At 36.2% G+C, this 15,006-nt stretch overlaps 1 protein-coding gene across 2 annotated transcripts in view; it reads left to right on the top strand.

The window, feature by feature from the left end:
- The first annotated feature begins 202 nt into the window (after positions 1–202).
- The window catches only part of PCMT1 (protein-L-isoaspartate (D-aspartate) O-methyltransferase), a 34,587-nt gene continuing 19,783 nt past the window's right edge, over positions 203–15,006 (top strand). Inside the window, exons 1-4 of one of the 2 annotated variants that reach the window (XM_026844909.1) lie at positions 203–363; positions 11,630–11,734; positions 12,979–13,010; positions 14,788–14,892. In XM_026844909.1, the coding sequence (XP_026700710.1) occupies positions 11,668–11,734; positions 12,979–13,010; positions 14,788–14,892 (204 nt within the window). In that variant the 5' untranslated portion in view covers positions 203–363; positions 11,630–11,667. Of the gene's footprint in view, positions 364–11,629; positions 11,735–12,978; positions 13,011–14,787; positions 14,893–15,006 lie in introns of those variants that run through there. The other variant, XM_026844910.1, reaches the window with a different exon arrangement.

Genomic DNA, 15,006 nt, shown 5'->3' with positions numbered 1-15,006 from the left:
CCGCTCAGCGCGGCCGGCGGGCGGTGGGGAGCGACGGCCCGGCGCAGGGCGGGCAGCGGCCGTCCTTTGGTCCTTCAGGCCCTGGGCAAAGGCAGGGGGAGCTGCCCGGGTCTGGGAAAGGCGCCGAAGAGCCCGGGGTTGTTTTTGTTGGGTGAAAGGGGTCTGTGGCAGCAGTGACCCGCTCGCGAGGTCCGAAATGCTTTCTTTTCGCCCCAGCCCTGAATTGCGCCTTTCGAAGAGGTGGGCTAGGATCGCGGGGAGGGGAGAGAGAGAGGAAAGGAGCGGAGCTGCCGAGGTGACTCGTGCTGTTGCCGAGTTTGCCGGTGACTGCCGGGGCCTTTGCGTTCCTTGCTCTTACCGGAGGTTTGTGCCGTCCCTAAGCTGAACGTGGAAGGTGTTGGGCGGGTGCTCTCCACAGCGGTTCTTCAGGACATCCTGAAGTCTGCAGGGACACTTACATGTGATCCGGTCTGAGAGGACAGGCTGATAGCACTTTCTGTACTCAGAGCTTCCATTTTTCGTATTAGCCTCAGATTAATCTCTGTTAGATACACTTGAGTGTCTCTGCTTTGCTCCCGGTCTTTCCCTTCCTCTCTCTCCTCAAGTCCGTGTCTTAGACATAAAAGGATGTAGATTTGGAGCCTGTGTTATGGCAGTTGTCTCATTTTAGTGATGCTGTAAGACCACGGACAGCTTCACCTCTTTGGCCTCCTCATTATTTTGGAGACATGGGAGAACTATCCTTGTTGTTTTCTCCAGTCTGTCTGTGTTAGATCCTCTGATCCTGTGGTCCTTTTCCAGTATTTTCTTTTGCCACTCTTGACAACTCTTCCATCCAGTAGAGCAGTATATGCTGAAGTGACTTTTCAGTTTCACTGTAAAAACTACTTGTTTAACAAATAACTGTTCTAGTTATCAGAGTTGCAGTGCGTTTTTTTTTTTTGTTTTGTTTTGTTTTGTTTTGCAGCTGTAAGGGCTAGAAGTACTGTTTTAGTGAAATTCTGTTCCCTTACACAGCAGGGGAAAACTTTCTGACGTAAATATAAATGTCAAGCTCAAAATATATCCAGAAAGTCATTACTGCCAGAATTGTCTGTGGCTCTGAGAACCTGAAGGCAAAACTGATTTCTTTGTTGAGAAAACAATGACAGCATTTTTCAACACATGGAATCTGTTTAGGGCTTTGCAAATCATAATAATGAAAAAGCTTAAACCCATTATAGTTAGTACACAGCAATAGTAGTATAGGAAGAAGAAAGTAAACTAGAAATGTTTAGTACTATAATCTCAAAATATGCAGTGATGGCAATTACCTGGAAAATTACAGTCTGTAATTTCCCCCTCTCTGTTTTGCGTATGTATGCCAAAATATTTTGAGAGGTGTTAAATAGTGGATTGGAAAGAAAATGTTGCAGAGGCACAGAGGCTTTTGATCGTGCAGCAACATTGTATTGTTGACCTTAGTGGGACTCCAGTGATGGCATTGGGCTTTATCGGTGCAGAGCAAGTTGCAGGATTAAGGACGTAACTTTTAAGTAAGAGTTCTTCAGGCAAGATGGTGCCTTGTTGCTGAGGTTGGGAACAAGTTTTAGCAGAAAGTACCCTTTCATATGGTATATAATTCTCTCGGATATGTTTTTAACAAACTTAGAAATCTTTGGTTACAGAAAGACTAAAATGTTCTAGAGAATTCCTTTTCAGTAGTAGATCTCTCAATGTATTTTTTTTCTTTAAAACAGCTAAGTAGCACAGCATTTCTAGCATTATTATGCTACAAGTAAGAATGCAAGGCAGATGAGGTTAATTTGATGTTGTCTGAATGTTTATCTTGTGTTTAACTTAGTAACTGTGTCTTTTAGTGTATAATTTGCATAATTTAAAGGAAATAATGCAGGTTGTAGTGACACACTGTTTTCTTCTTCAACAAAGCCTGGCTGAGAGATTCTCACTCCTGCCCTTTACACCACAGGTCTTCTCTTCACGGTGCTTCTAGAACTGCTTGTGAGGGAAGCTGTGTTGTAAGACTGGATTGCTTTCTCATTACTCCCCTTGCTAAACATCTAAAACTCTTTGATATTTGTAAGCTGTTGTACTATTATGGTTAGAGAAGCAGTCAACTTTGTTATGGGTATAAGTGGGCTGGGGAGAACAGGAACTTCTTAAACTGGTTTTGTTTCTAAAGAAAAACGTCAGTGGAAAGCTGTAGGGTACATATTCTTTGCCTTTAAAACAACTATAAAGATTATTCTTCATTGTAAGTTGTTATCAACAGTTACTAATGCTTCTTTTTTGTGGCAATAAAGTGCTCTGATTTCATGAATCTATGTTAACGTATGCTCATTGCTCATTTCACTGTTGCCTTAAGTATAGAATTAACTTTTCTGTAATGGTAACAATCATTGTGTTAGAGCAGTGGTAAGTGCTTTTGTGTATTTGCATGTGGATTTTAGGCAAGTATTCCTTACAAATCTTATCTTTCATGTCTTAAAAGGGACAAACTAATGAAGAGGGCCCTGGAACTCTGCATATTTTTCAGTGCATACTTAGAGACAAGTGACTGAAGAATGTTGCGTGACTTTTTGTTGTTTTGATTTTCAGCTTCTTGTTGCACTGTAAACACGTTCTTGCAATATTCGAGACATCATAGATGCACAATTTGTGACATACACAAAATAAACTTGCTTAAAATGCATTCTTCACAACACAAATGCTGTCCTTGAGCGTGCTGTTTCCACGAGGTGTTCAGCTGCTTTGTTTTCCCATGATTCTTGAAACTACTTCTCATTTTAAAAAATGCTCTTTTTTTCTCTGAATGTTTGATTATTCCAGCATTAGACCTATTGCAACAATTACTCTGTAAAGGTGAAAACTATTTTAAAAATCTTTTTTTCCTAACAGAATTGTTGAACACGTGCCTTCAAACTTGAGCAAACTTTCCCCTTAAAAATATTTAAATTAAGATATTTTAGCAGATAACACTTCTAGGAAACTCTCTAAATGCATGTTACTGTAGGGTTAGAAATCGTGCTAGACATATGTATTTAAACACAGTCAATTATTTCTAAGTCTGGAGTTTCTTTTTGGTAAGAACCTACCATATAGGGATGCTGAGAATGCAGGAGAAGACTGGTAATTGGTGACTTATTTACTGTTATCTTGCTTGGTTGAAGGTCTTTCGATTCTAAATCTTCATCTTTTTCTCCCATTTTTTTATCTTTAGTTATCTACTCTTCTCTCATCTCACTAATGGGTCATTTTGATTTCCTTCTGTCTTTCATACTTGGGCTCTTGCCAAGTCCTGTTACTGTACACGCCAACATCTTGGAAATCAGCTTTTTGTCCCCACCTGCAGAACTGAAAAATTGGTCCCTGTCCAATTCACAATCCATCAAAGTTAATTAAGTCTCCTTATCGCACCTCTCTTTCTCTCCTCCAGTCAATGTGGTATACTGCCATATGACAGTCTGTCTTTGCTTATTTCTCTGATAATGTTGTGCCAATGGTGTTATAACCATATATACATGGCTTTTGAATCCATGTTCCCAGGTGAAAGTGAAGGTGATTTAACTTGATTGTGGCTAAAATGCTACATAATGTTGTTAAACCATCTGTGGGCTTGTTTCCTGCTACACTTTTTTTCTCTTCCTCATCTAGTACACTTGCATCACAAAAGTTAGCAACTATCATCTATGAGATACCACAAATTCCATGGAATTTCCTGCCTCCCTTGAGACCAGATTCCTATTTTTTTCAGTGTGGATGGTGTTTCGGTATATATTAAAATATTGTCAGGCTTTGTGAATTCTGTTCTTAGACATGCTGAAGATATTTCTCTGAGTGTTTTATTATTTAGATGTTAAATAATTAAAAATGACATCTTGGCAGGCTTCATCATGGTGAAGGCTTATCTACAATGAATCTGCACCTTTATTGCAGGTTTCTGATTTATGAGGACAAATCTCTTTGGGAACCGCTGTGAATGTGAAGGCATTGAATATGGCATGGCTAAGCCTAAGCTAGGTTCAGCAAGAACTAAGCATTGTTTTGGTGTTGTTTTTTCCCCTGCTATGTAATTTTGCTTGGCTTATCTAAATCTCTTCTACATCTGTCTAATTTTGCTCAAGGAAGAGTAAAGTGACTTGGATGAACACGAAGAAGGGAAATAGCAATGGAAAATTAGACCAATAAAACCCACTTAACCCAAATTCAGTATCTCCACTATACAAGCAGTTATGGTGCCTGTTGTGTGCGTTCAGTGAGCACACTTTCCTTCAACACGTATGTTGTATTGAGGCTTCAGTGATTAAGGATTGTAACTCATGGCTGGGTAGTAAAACAGTTGAAAATGGATCTATTTTTTTAAACTAAAAATTAACACCTCCACTGATAGAGTAGTTTAAGAATATCTAAAATGTCTTAAATTTACTTAATGTCTCAGGTGGCATAGAATTGAAATTTGTGACTGTATTTTTCGTGCATTGAGATTTTTTTTTCAAATTTTGTTAACAAGTAATTAGAATAATTGCCTAAAAGAGTTGCCACAAAAATTTTTATTAGTGATTTAAATATTTGTTAGCACTTTGCCCATGTCACTGAAATGTTTTGAAGGAATTTCTACACCCTTGAACTTCTAAGAGGCAGGCCTTCAAGTAATTTAAAACAATACCTGAGAAAATAAGAAATGTTAAAAGAAAGGAAAAATAACTTCAGAAACATTAATCACATTTCATCTGTCTGTAAATTAGGATTGCATTCTTAACTAGTTCTTTGTTGTTGGCGTATTTTTTCCCCCCTTTAACATCTATGTAATGTTAAAAATGAACCCATTTTTTCCCACAACTATCCCAAAATTCAGTGCAGCAAAATCCAAGTCCTTAGTCACCCCAGAAAAAAAAAAAAGAGATCATGTTTTTGGCTGCTTAGTTATGTCACAACACTTTATAATCAGTCATTTATTTTTAAAAAGTTTACTGCTTTTGCTTGACTGAAGAATTTTATTTAATTTTGGTTTTGTCTCTGGATTTAATGGCATAATACTGTTTTTTTCTGGTAGTGTGAAGCTGCCTAATAATCCATAGTAAAAGGAAAATAATTTTGCAGATCTGTCCATTACAGGTGATTACCATTGCTTGTGGACATGTTAAAAAGGGGGAGTCTCTTATAATCTAGTTTCAATATAACTCCAAGCTTTTCATTTAATGCCACTATTTCTATCATCCTGATGTATCAAGAGCCCATTAAGAGCTGTTAGTAAGCTTGGAAAGAAATGCATAATGCTTTCAATGATTGTTTCTATGAACTAATACCTCAAAGTCATGTTTGTTAGTGGTGTTAAAACACTGTTAAGTAAAAAATTTTTCTTAAGACTGATACAAGATGAGGCTCATTTTATTAATGTTTTAAATTTTGATTTAAATTACTGAATTTTGGCAAAAATGGAGTAAGCTCTTTAAGAGCTTCAGGCCAGTAAATTTTTTTAATGTTATCTCTCCTGGACTGGTTAACTTGTGAGTTAGTTTTAAGACTCCAGAATCTGAATACTGCAGCATTGGGTTTGGGCACAAAATAGTTCTAAATGCTTGCACTGTTGAAATCTGAGAGATGGTCAGACAAATATAACTTGAGAAATTCTTGCTTATTTCTCTAGTATGACAGCTTTGTGTCATTTTGTCCCAAGTCAGTATGATGTTTAGCTGCTCTCCTGATCTTCCTCAGTTTTTGTGTAGTATTAGTACCTGTTTTAATGAAACCACATTCATAATAACAGACTGATTATGTGGTCTGGCTGCTGCTCTTGACAGCATTGGCTTTTCTGAAAACAGATCAGCAAAGTAGTTGCATGGAATCTGCTCAGTACAGTGTAAGATGTGCAGCATTTGCCTTTCTTTAAAGATCTGCTTACAGCTATTGAAGTGGTCTTGCCTTGAGCCTTACTGTGAGGAGAGTTCCTTATCTACCTGTCCTATCCAGCTACGTTTATCTTAACCTCTGAAACAGATTTTAGTTATTACTGATGGTTATTGCTGCTTTGTATTGAACTCTTTAAGTTTTGACATTCCATGTGCTTTGTAAGTTAAGTTCAGCCCTCACAAACACAGAGGGGTCAAGGTGTGCGCGAAGGTGGAGACTCTAATCTGCACACAGGCGCTGAAGTTTGATTAGTGCAGTTCTAGGTTCTTGCAGGCTGAATACAACCTTGAAGTAACTTTCTTCTTTCTTGTACTCCCAAAAGTTTCTTCGCTCAGCTGCTGATACAGATTTAGATGAAATCAGCATAACCATTTTGATAAATGTGAGAACATTATGGACGGCTTTTGTGATAAAGATATGCACGTAGGACTACGAACAAGGAGCTATCATGTCTTTCTCAATCCCCAGTGAAGAAAATTGTTAATACCAACTTTGCAACCTTGGTCTACAGTATGATGGAGCAATACAGCTGTGGTTAAATATGTCTAAATTAGTTATCTGCAGACTTTCAGATCCATGAAAATTAATAGAGAGCTCTTATCTGTTATACCGAAATGGACAGGTTGTTTTTGAAGGTGATCGTTATTAAATAGGGAGTACTTCAATGAAGTAGAAGTGAAATTTTGGAGGGTAAGTTTGTATTTAACAGAATCTTGAGTCTGTAAACTAGTTTGTGTTGAACCTAGCTTATGATTCCCATGTGGTTTTTACCTCTGCATGTTTTGAGTGGCATTTAGATGCTAATTTACTATTATTTTTTAAATTATTTGATTTGATTTTTAATTTCTGCCTCTTTGGGATTTTCATGGGATTTGATCTTTGTCTTTAATTTCTGGACTTTAAGATTAGTTCTAATGGACCCTTGCTTTCCTCAGTCTTTCTGTTGTTGTGTCTCTGAATGACAGACTCTCAACTGATTCCTTCCAGTTAGCTGTATGGAACATTTTGTTTGAGTAATGTATTATTGTGAATCCAAATCATAGTGATAACAGACATGCAGCTGAATATTTGAGGCAGATACTCTTAAATTATCAGCAAAGCACAAGAGTTTTGTATGTATGAGCTGTTTAAAAACCACTTGTTTGCAAACATCTACTTTCAATTTCTTTAGCACAAAGAGCTTTGTATGTTTTTGGGTCAGTGTCCTTTATTGGATCTTGGGATGCTGATCCATCTCTTCTTGTTCAAAGTGCTTTCTTTGTGTTCATGATTTATAGTAAAATCTTTCTATGCTCTTTACTTAAATAAAATTCTATTAACTAAATTGCTTTCTTTACCATCTTTTTCCTTCCTCTCCCCACAGAAAATGACCCTGGCCTTAAAAACATTAGTTGATCAGTCGCTTAAAACCAGCTAGCTTCATATTGCTTGAAAATGAAGATGTGGTTTGGCTCCAGCCCACTTTCTTCTTGAAAGTTGCTAGCTGGTTTGTGTGGGTCAGATGGAGGCATCTGGAAACTGTTATTTGTCATTTGAGTAATTTTAATCGATTTCATCTTGTGTAATATAGAAATGTATGTGCTTTGCATCATGCTTTAAGATTTCTATGATTTAAAAATATCACTGTTTTGCTGAAAAGTCATCTTCATAAGCAAAGTACTCTGCAGTGGTTACGGAGAGCGTAATCTGGGGAGAAACTGAACCAAGTGGATGCTGAAGTAGTCCCACAGTAGATGTTTTTGGGATCTGCATGAGTATTTTGTTTATGTAAAGCCAGCAAGAGGAGGTGTTTGAGTAGCTGTTTATAGTTTGTATAGTAAGCTTGTGTGCTGGATTTTATCATGTGGTTATGAGACATTCTTTTTCTGATCTGGAAGTGAGTGTTGGTGTAGATGTTGATTGCTAGTATTCTGTGGTTCGGTTGGAAGCTTGTTTGTCAACAGTTAGAATACCATCAGTGATGTAAGCAGTTCTTTTGAAAGATAAGCACTTCAGTAAGACATTTGTTGCTAAATTAAAAGATAGGTTGTTTACTTGTTGAAAGTCCATGGTGTCTTTTCAGACTTGAGCTCTTTTTTTTTTCTTGCTCTCTGACAGCCAACTGCCCAGTTTCCCAGGTTACATTCAACAGTAGTATATTTCCACCTTCAAATCCAAAGAGCTCTATGAGCTCTTTTCCTGTTTTCATGGTGTTATTTGTGGAAAAGAAGCAGACCAGAGTGAGTTTTCAAAACATGCTCTAATTATGTCAAGTTGTCATTGCCGCAGCCTCTGCACAGAGTAACTCTTGAACTCTGTAGGCCGAGCTCCACTCTTAAGTGCTTACGTTGAGGCTTTAGCCCTTAGAGGCTTAGGAGTTGTGCTAATATAACTCTAATAAACAGAGTTTAGTTTTGATTTTAAGCTTTGAACTGGCTTGTATATTAGCCTTTGCTTGTAAACACTTTAATATTTGATTTGTTTGCAGTACTGATGATCAGTCTTGAAACCCATCGGTCTCCTCAAGGAGAGTCTTTTGTGCACGTTATCATTGCAAAGGATAATCAACCTATATGTATTTAATTGTGAATTATTTTCTTGCAAAATATAACTTCCTTTTAAGATTTAGAAAATGTTTAGCATTGCCATTTTATTAATAAATAATTTACTGTTATCTTGTTTCTTTGGCACTTAGAGATGGCACAAATGTAGAGCGTCTTCTTTGCAATATAAACTTTTATTTACTTGCTCTTTTAGGGGATATACTTGTTTTTTGGTCTTAATTCAGAATCTGATAGAGATTTGTTCGAGACAGAATTCAGATCCTGGCAGTTGATCACCTTGGGACTGACTACAGCAGGAAGCAAAGGACTTCCATCAGAGTTCAGTACCTTGCGGTTGCTATGTTTCTCTGTATTCAACTATGAGACTAAGAAAAATTCTTTTTGTTATCAACACAGAAAAAATGACTACAAAATCAATATTGACTTTACTGTTTCAGGCTTGATTGCTTTTCTTAAATCCTACCTAAAATTTGTTGTTGTCTGCATTGTATCATAAGCAAATTTGAAAAGCAGACTTAATCTATAGGGGGATAATGTGATGCCCTGTAATTCCACATGCATAGCTGAGAGGGTATATTTTTTATGAAGAGGGAGCATTATTCGATAAATGGAGTACATGACTGAGACATGAGATCCGGCTTCTCTCACTGTTTCTGGTGGGGACTCTGAGCATGGGTAACTTGCTTAACAACTATTTACTGATGAAAAAGATTACATTAATCAAAGGCAATCTAACAGTCAACAAATCTCATGAATGTTTGCTGAATGAAAGCATCCTGAGTGTTCAGGATTTGTAGAATATTAGTAACTAGTGTTTTCATTTTTTTTGGTCACTTGTTTGTCAGTGTAAGCATCACACTTTATCAAGTTATACGTAATTCAACTGAAACTCAGTTTTGTGATTTGTTTTGCACAAACATCTGCAGACATTCTCTGCCACAGAGCTCTTACACTCTAATTACCTATTCTTCCCCAACTTGTTTAAAACATCTAAGTAATAGAATGGAGGAAAAATAAAATTTATAAATGCTGATGTGCAGAAAGACTGTGGGAATAGGGGAGAGAGGTGGCAGGCATGGAGTTTTGTAAAAACGGCAAACAGATTATGGTAGTATGAAAGAAGAGGTTTGAAAGAAGCCTGCAGTCACAGCAGTCCGGAGGAGGTCCCCTGAAAACTAGAGGAAGTCCTCAGCCATACCAGAGGGTCCTGCAGTTGCCCTTTCAAGCTGGAGGCTTGATTTCTGCATGTTTGTTTTTGTTGGTTTTTTTTCCCCCAAGACAAAAAGAAAGAGCAGATGGCTACCTATGGCTTCTAGAATGTATGCATCTATCTTCACAATACACAATGTCAAGGAATAAACCAGTATTTTAGATCTTTCTTGAGTGCTTTTTGGCTGCTGCTTTTTGACCTTCTTTCTGCCCCCCAAAACCTTTATCTTTTTACTCCTGTTATAATCAGCTTTGCTTATTCTCCTGTCTGTATATTTTTAAGTGCATTTATTTTAGAGATACTAATTTCTTGGTGATACCTAATGAGAATCTAACAGTAAGATACTTCTGTTTGTTTCTATGCTTTGTTCACAGAACTGATATAAAACTAATGCCAAGCGGTCAGGGAAGACAATTTTTTTTTTCCCTACTATCTTGTATTGTCAGTGCCAGTGTGTTAAAGGATTGATTTCTTTGTTTTCTTTTGGGGTAAAATTTTGCTCAGTAAGTAAACTTGCAAACTGCTACAAATGCCTGCTGTCTCAGATTTTAAAACTTGTGTTGAAATGAGGAGTTTCCTCTAACTGAAGCTGTAGTATACAGTTCTAAATGAAGCCAAAGCACAGGGAATGTATATTGTGTGTGGTCTGTCAGGGGAGTATGTGCTTTTCCTGGAATTTATCAGATATAGAAATAATTCTAAAAAAGAATATTTTTTTTAAAGCATTCTTTTCCTTAATAACTTGGTAGTGTATTCCTACTGCAGTTCTATTTGAGACTTTGGCGGGTTATTTTGTTCTCTGAATTCAAGCCTATGTTATATAGGATAATTAAACCCTGAATACAGGTAGATAAGAAGAACCAAGAGAAAATCCCGTGATTGATAAGGGTAGTTGGGAGCACACTGTAAACAGCCAGGGAAGCCTCTGCAGAAGTTAGCCCAGGACTCAGCACAGGTGTGTTAGTGTTGGTAGTACTTTTAAAAGAGAACACTGATGCAACTTCAGTGAGGACAATCTTACAGAAGCTCCTTAATCTGATTTTTATGTTAGTGGATTTTGGATTAGATTTTCAAGGTGCTCAAATTATATATTTTTTTTCCTTTTTAAGTGAAATTTTCCAAATCTTCCTTGTTTAAGTAGTTCAGTGAAGCAGTCCATTGTTGAAATTTCAGTTATTTGTAGTTTGTATTGTCTTTTATTGCAAGTGATTAATTTATTCCATTTGTTTTCTAAAGTTTTATGTTTTTCATAAATGTATTTTCAGAACTTTAAAAAAATTATCAGTGTTAAAAAAAGCGCTTCTATAACATTACAAGGGAAAATGGCTGCAACTGCACAGTGCTTCTGACATTTTCCATGCATGTGCACTTACATTTTATTTTGAAAAGTGAACAAAGAATCAAAGTGTTTGATATAAATCTCTTTGGCCTCAGTCTGCCCCAACGTAAGAATTCTGATTCTGTAGGAGTTTCTTTACAAACTGATTTTTTTCTTTTGCCAACACAAAAGAGAAACAGATCTTAAAGATAAAACACTGAGCAAGGATGCTGCAGCTTCACATTTTTTTAACTTGTTTTTGTATATTTTTCAATAATCACACTTCATAATTCTGAGAAGCTATATCTCATTTGGTATGTAGTAACATCAGTTTCTTACTGACTGTGTTTTTAGGAATATCAAAGATATGCATGAAGTTGAGTTTTTCTAAGGGCTAGATCTTTGCAAACGGTCTCTACCGTTGTTTCACATGAGCATCTATCTGTAACTGCTGGGAAAGTCTTGTTCAAACTTCACTGGCTTAAGCATTGTTTGACCTATGGACCACAGCTTAAATTCTGGTATGATGAGGGTTAAAGAGGATATGGTAACATGATTTCTCGCAATATTGAATATATTCATGTATTTCACCATCTCTTGCATTGCAGAAGAGAATGCCTTCAACTTTATTCATTTATTTGTTTATAGAAAATGGAATAATCAAATCAGACAAGGTATTTGAAGTAATGCTGGCTACAGACCGTTGCCACTATGCAAAATATAACCCTTATATGGATTCTCCGCAGTCTATAGGTAAGAGGATCTTGTAAAAATGATTGAGATTGTTCTGATTCGTGTAACTGTGACTGCCTTTGTCATACATATGTTAAGAATGTGAAAGTATTTTTTTTTAAATTTGGAACCTTATTTAGTTCTTTATCAGTTTATTCAATACCTTTTAACTAAGTTTCAGTTTGTTATGGAATGCAACTGGCATACTTGGATACATCAAGCAGATAGATGTTCTTTAGTCAATATGTGAAAATATGTATTTATTTTTAAACCACAGCAATTTGTGGTGGTGCAGCTGATGTTTAAATACTTTAAAAATAATTTGTATCCAGTTCATCAGAAACAGTCTCTCTCTTGGCAGAAATGATTCAGTTGAGATCAATACAAAGTTTCTTAATCCTTTAAGTAAGATTTTTGTAATATAAAAATAGTCTTTAAATGGGAAGATGTACTGATAGGACAGTTGTTTAGGACAGTTGTTTTCCATCTAGATCCCAGTTTTATCTTTCCAAGACAGGAGAATGAATTAATGCAAATGTACTAAATTTTATTGTTGTTGTTGTTGTTGCTTTAATAGTGGGTGGTAAGAACTGTGAATTGTAATGGGAATTTATTATTTATATAGAAAAGTTCTTGATTTTTTTTCTTTAATACTGGTGAAAATTACAAATTGTGTTAGGATTTTATTAGTTGATTAGGCAAATTCAAAAATCTCTTAAGATACTTGCATACTTCACTCACCTATATTTGTTTCTGAGTTCCTCAATGTTTTCTCATAGGTGTGTGCTGTTTGCAAAATACATGAGGTTATTGTCTGTAGAAGTCATATGGTCCCCACCACATCAAACTCAAACCAACAAATTTAGGATTTTACATAGGGACTGAGTGCAAAACACATTACATTATTCTGGGAGACATTACTCTTAATGTTCTTGATCAAGCTAAGGGATGACATTACTCTTCACTACTTGATCAAGCTAAGGCAATATAGTGACAAAATGGAGATTGTAACTGAGATCAAGGATGGAACCTTTTTTCTTTTCTTTTTTTTTTTTTTTTTTCCTTCCTGCCTAGAGTTGACATGACATAGCTTTTAGATTATTTACTGTAACTCACTTCTGGAGTACCTATGTAACTTAGTGTGTGTGTGTAGTGCCCTGAATGAGAGTGACAATTAAAGTCATGCATTTTACAGCCAAGGTAATAAAGATCGTAAGATCATCTGAACAGTGATCAACATGTTTTTCCATTCTCTTGTTTTACAGGTTTCCAAGCAACAATCAGTGCTCCCCATATGGTAAGCTTTAAACTTACGTGATTAGTATAGGTGACTCTATAAACATCCAAATGCTTTTGAAATAAAATATTTATCCTATCAAGTTTAATGAATAGTTGATGCAGTAATGCTGTTGTGAACTGTCTAGTTGGAGGGCACAGAGAAGATGGAGATGCACAGTGATAGGATGAGGGGCGGTGGACAGAAATGTAATGCGGGAAATTCTGATTAGTTTCTAGGCTGAAAAAAATGTCCTATTGAGGGTAATTAAGCACTGGAACAGGCTTTGCAGATTGTAGAAATTCTGTTCTCAGATATTCAAAGTTGACTGGACAGGGCTCTAAGCAGCCTAATTTAAATTGAGCCCATGTTGAAAGAGGGTTGGACCATAAGATTTCCAGAGATCCTTTCCAACTGACTCTGTAACTTAAAAATATAAGAATTCAGGAGTTGATAACAGTGATTTCTATGGTATGGTATTGCTGTAATGCCTTTAATTCTTTGGGCAGGAAAAAAGACCCAACATTGTACTGAGATGCAGGTTTTTTGCCAAGTGGTTTGAGAGCAGGGTATTCATGACTGAGCATTAAGAGGGGATTTCAGTATATAGATCTAGCACAGACATAATTTTTCTGTGTTTCTTTATTTGAGATGAAGGACAAATAGAATCATAACTTTTGTCCTTGCAGTGTTTGGAAAGTGTGAGAACATAGTAAAAGTCTGCTTCTCTTGTCTAAAAACTACCTAGTTGGGTTAGAATTTACTTAGTTATCAATATAAAAAACCCAGAAATTTTGTATAGAAATGTTAATGATTTTGTTCAAGGAAAGAGATGAAGTAGTACTGTGGCTAAGGGAGAAAATAAGAATTATGTTTTCATAGTTTTAACTCACTTAAGTCATTATCTTTGAATTATCATATGCTTAGCACTAGTAGTTTATGAAGTGTTAGAGCAAAAAGGAAATATATCCTCCAAGCAAACAAATGTTAACAATAAATGTTCTAACTATTTCTGTTTTCTGGGTGTGATGGATTAAGCCATAGGAGTGTGGTAATGGCTATCTCTGAAACATTAAAGAATTATTTTTTTAGTGTGCAGTCTAAGCCTAGTTGGTGTAGTGATCCACTATGTAGGAAAGCAAAACTCATGAAGTGTGTCTTGTAGACTACTGCATTTCATAGATGAGCCTGGCTATCTGCCCTTTAAAAAGACAACTTCTTTTTCCTACTATTTGATTCAGCAAGTGTGCAGGTAATACAAGAGGTAGTTTTAATACCTGTTTTCCTTGTTGTTTGAGCTGCTTTCTTTCTAGCTAGCCTCTGTCCCCCTCTCTCTCTCTCTCTCTATATATATATATATATGTATATATAGCTAGCCTATATATATATATATATATTGGATAATGATAAGCTAAGTTCTTTATGGGCCATATACTGCCAGAACAGTAAGAGTTACCAGACCTGAAGATGATTAAATTGGTTTATGATGTCACTTCCAATAACTATATATAATCTGAGTGTGTGCTAGAAGCTTGAATGGTCAGATAAGTTTATATCTATATATACTAAAAACCATATATATAAACACACACACAATTTGTTGAAGTCTATTAAATAACAATGATTATATCATGTAGTTAACTTCCCCCCTCACTATTTTTTGTCAAAGAAAATAATTCTGAAATTTCTTACATGAATCATCAGTGCATTAGCCAAACTCACTGAAGAAATGAACATATATTGGGTAAAATAGACACTTAAAATATTTTGAAATTTTCTGTTTGTCATCCTCTCCTAGCACGCATATGCTCTTGAACTTCTGTCTGATCAGTTACATGAAGGAGCCAAAGCACTTGATGTAGGATCTGGAAGTGGAATCCTTACAGCATGCTTTTCACGAATGGTGAGATGTTTAGTTAAACCACTTGACCGTCAGAACTGCTTGAACTGCAGCATAACTCTGAATTAAAGGGGAAAAAAGCATCTTTTGTACAGTGGACTGATGTATCACACTAGG

Source organism: Athene cunicularia (genome assembly GCF_003259725.1).
Source record: "Athene cunicularia isolate RWA chromosome 3 unlocalized genomic scaffold, athCun1 chr3_part1, whole genome shotgun sequence".
In the NCBI taxonomy this organism is placed as follows: domain Eukaryota; kingdom Metazoa; phylum Chordata; class Aves; order Strigiformes; family Strigidae; genus Athene; species Athene cunicularia.
This window is presented reverse-complemented; position numbering and strand designations above follow the sequence as displayed.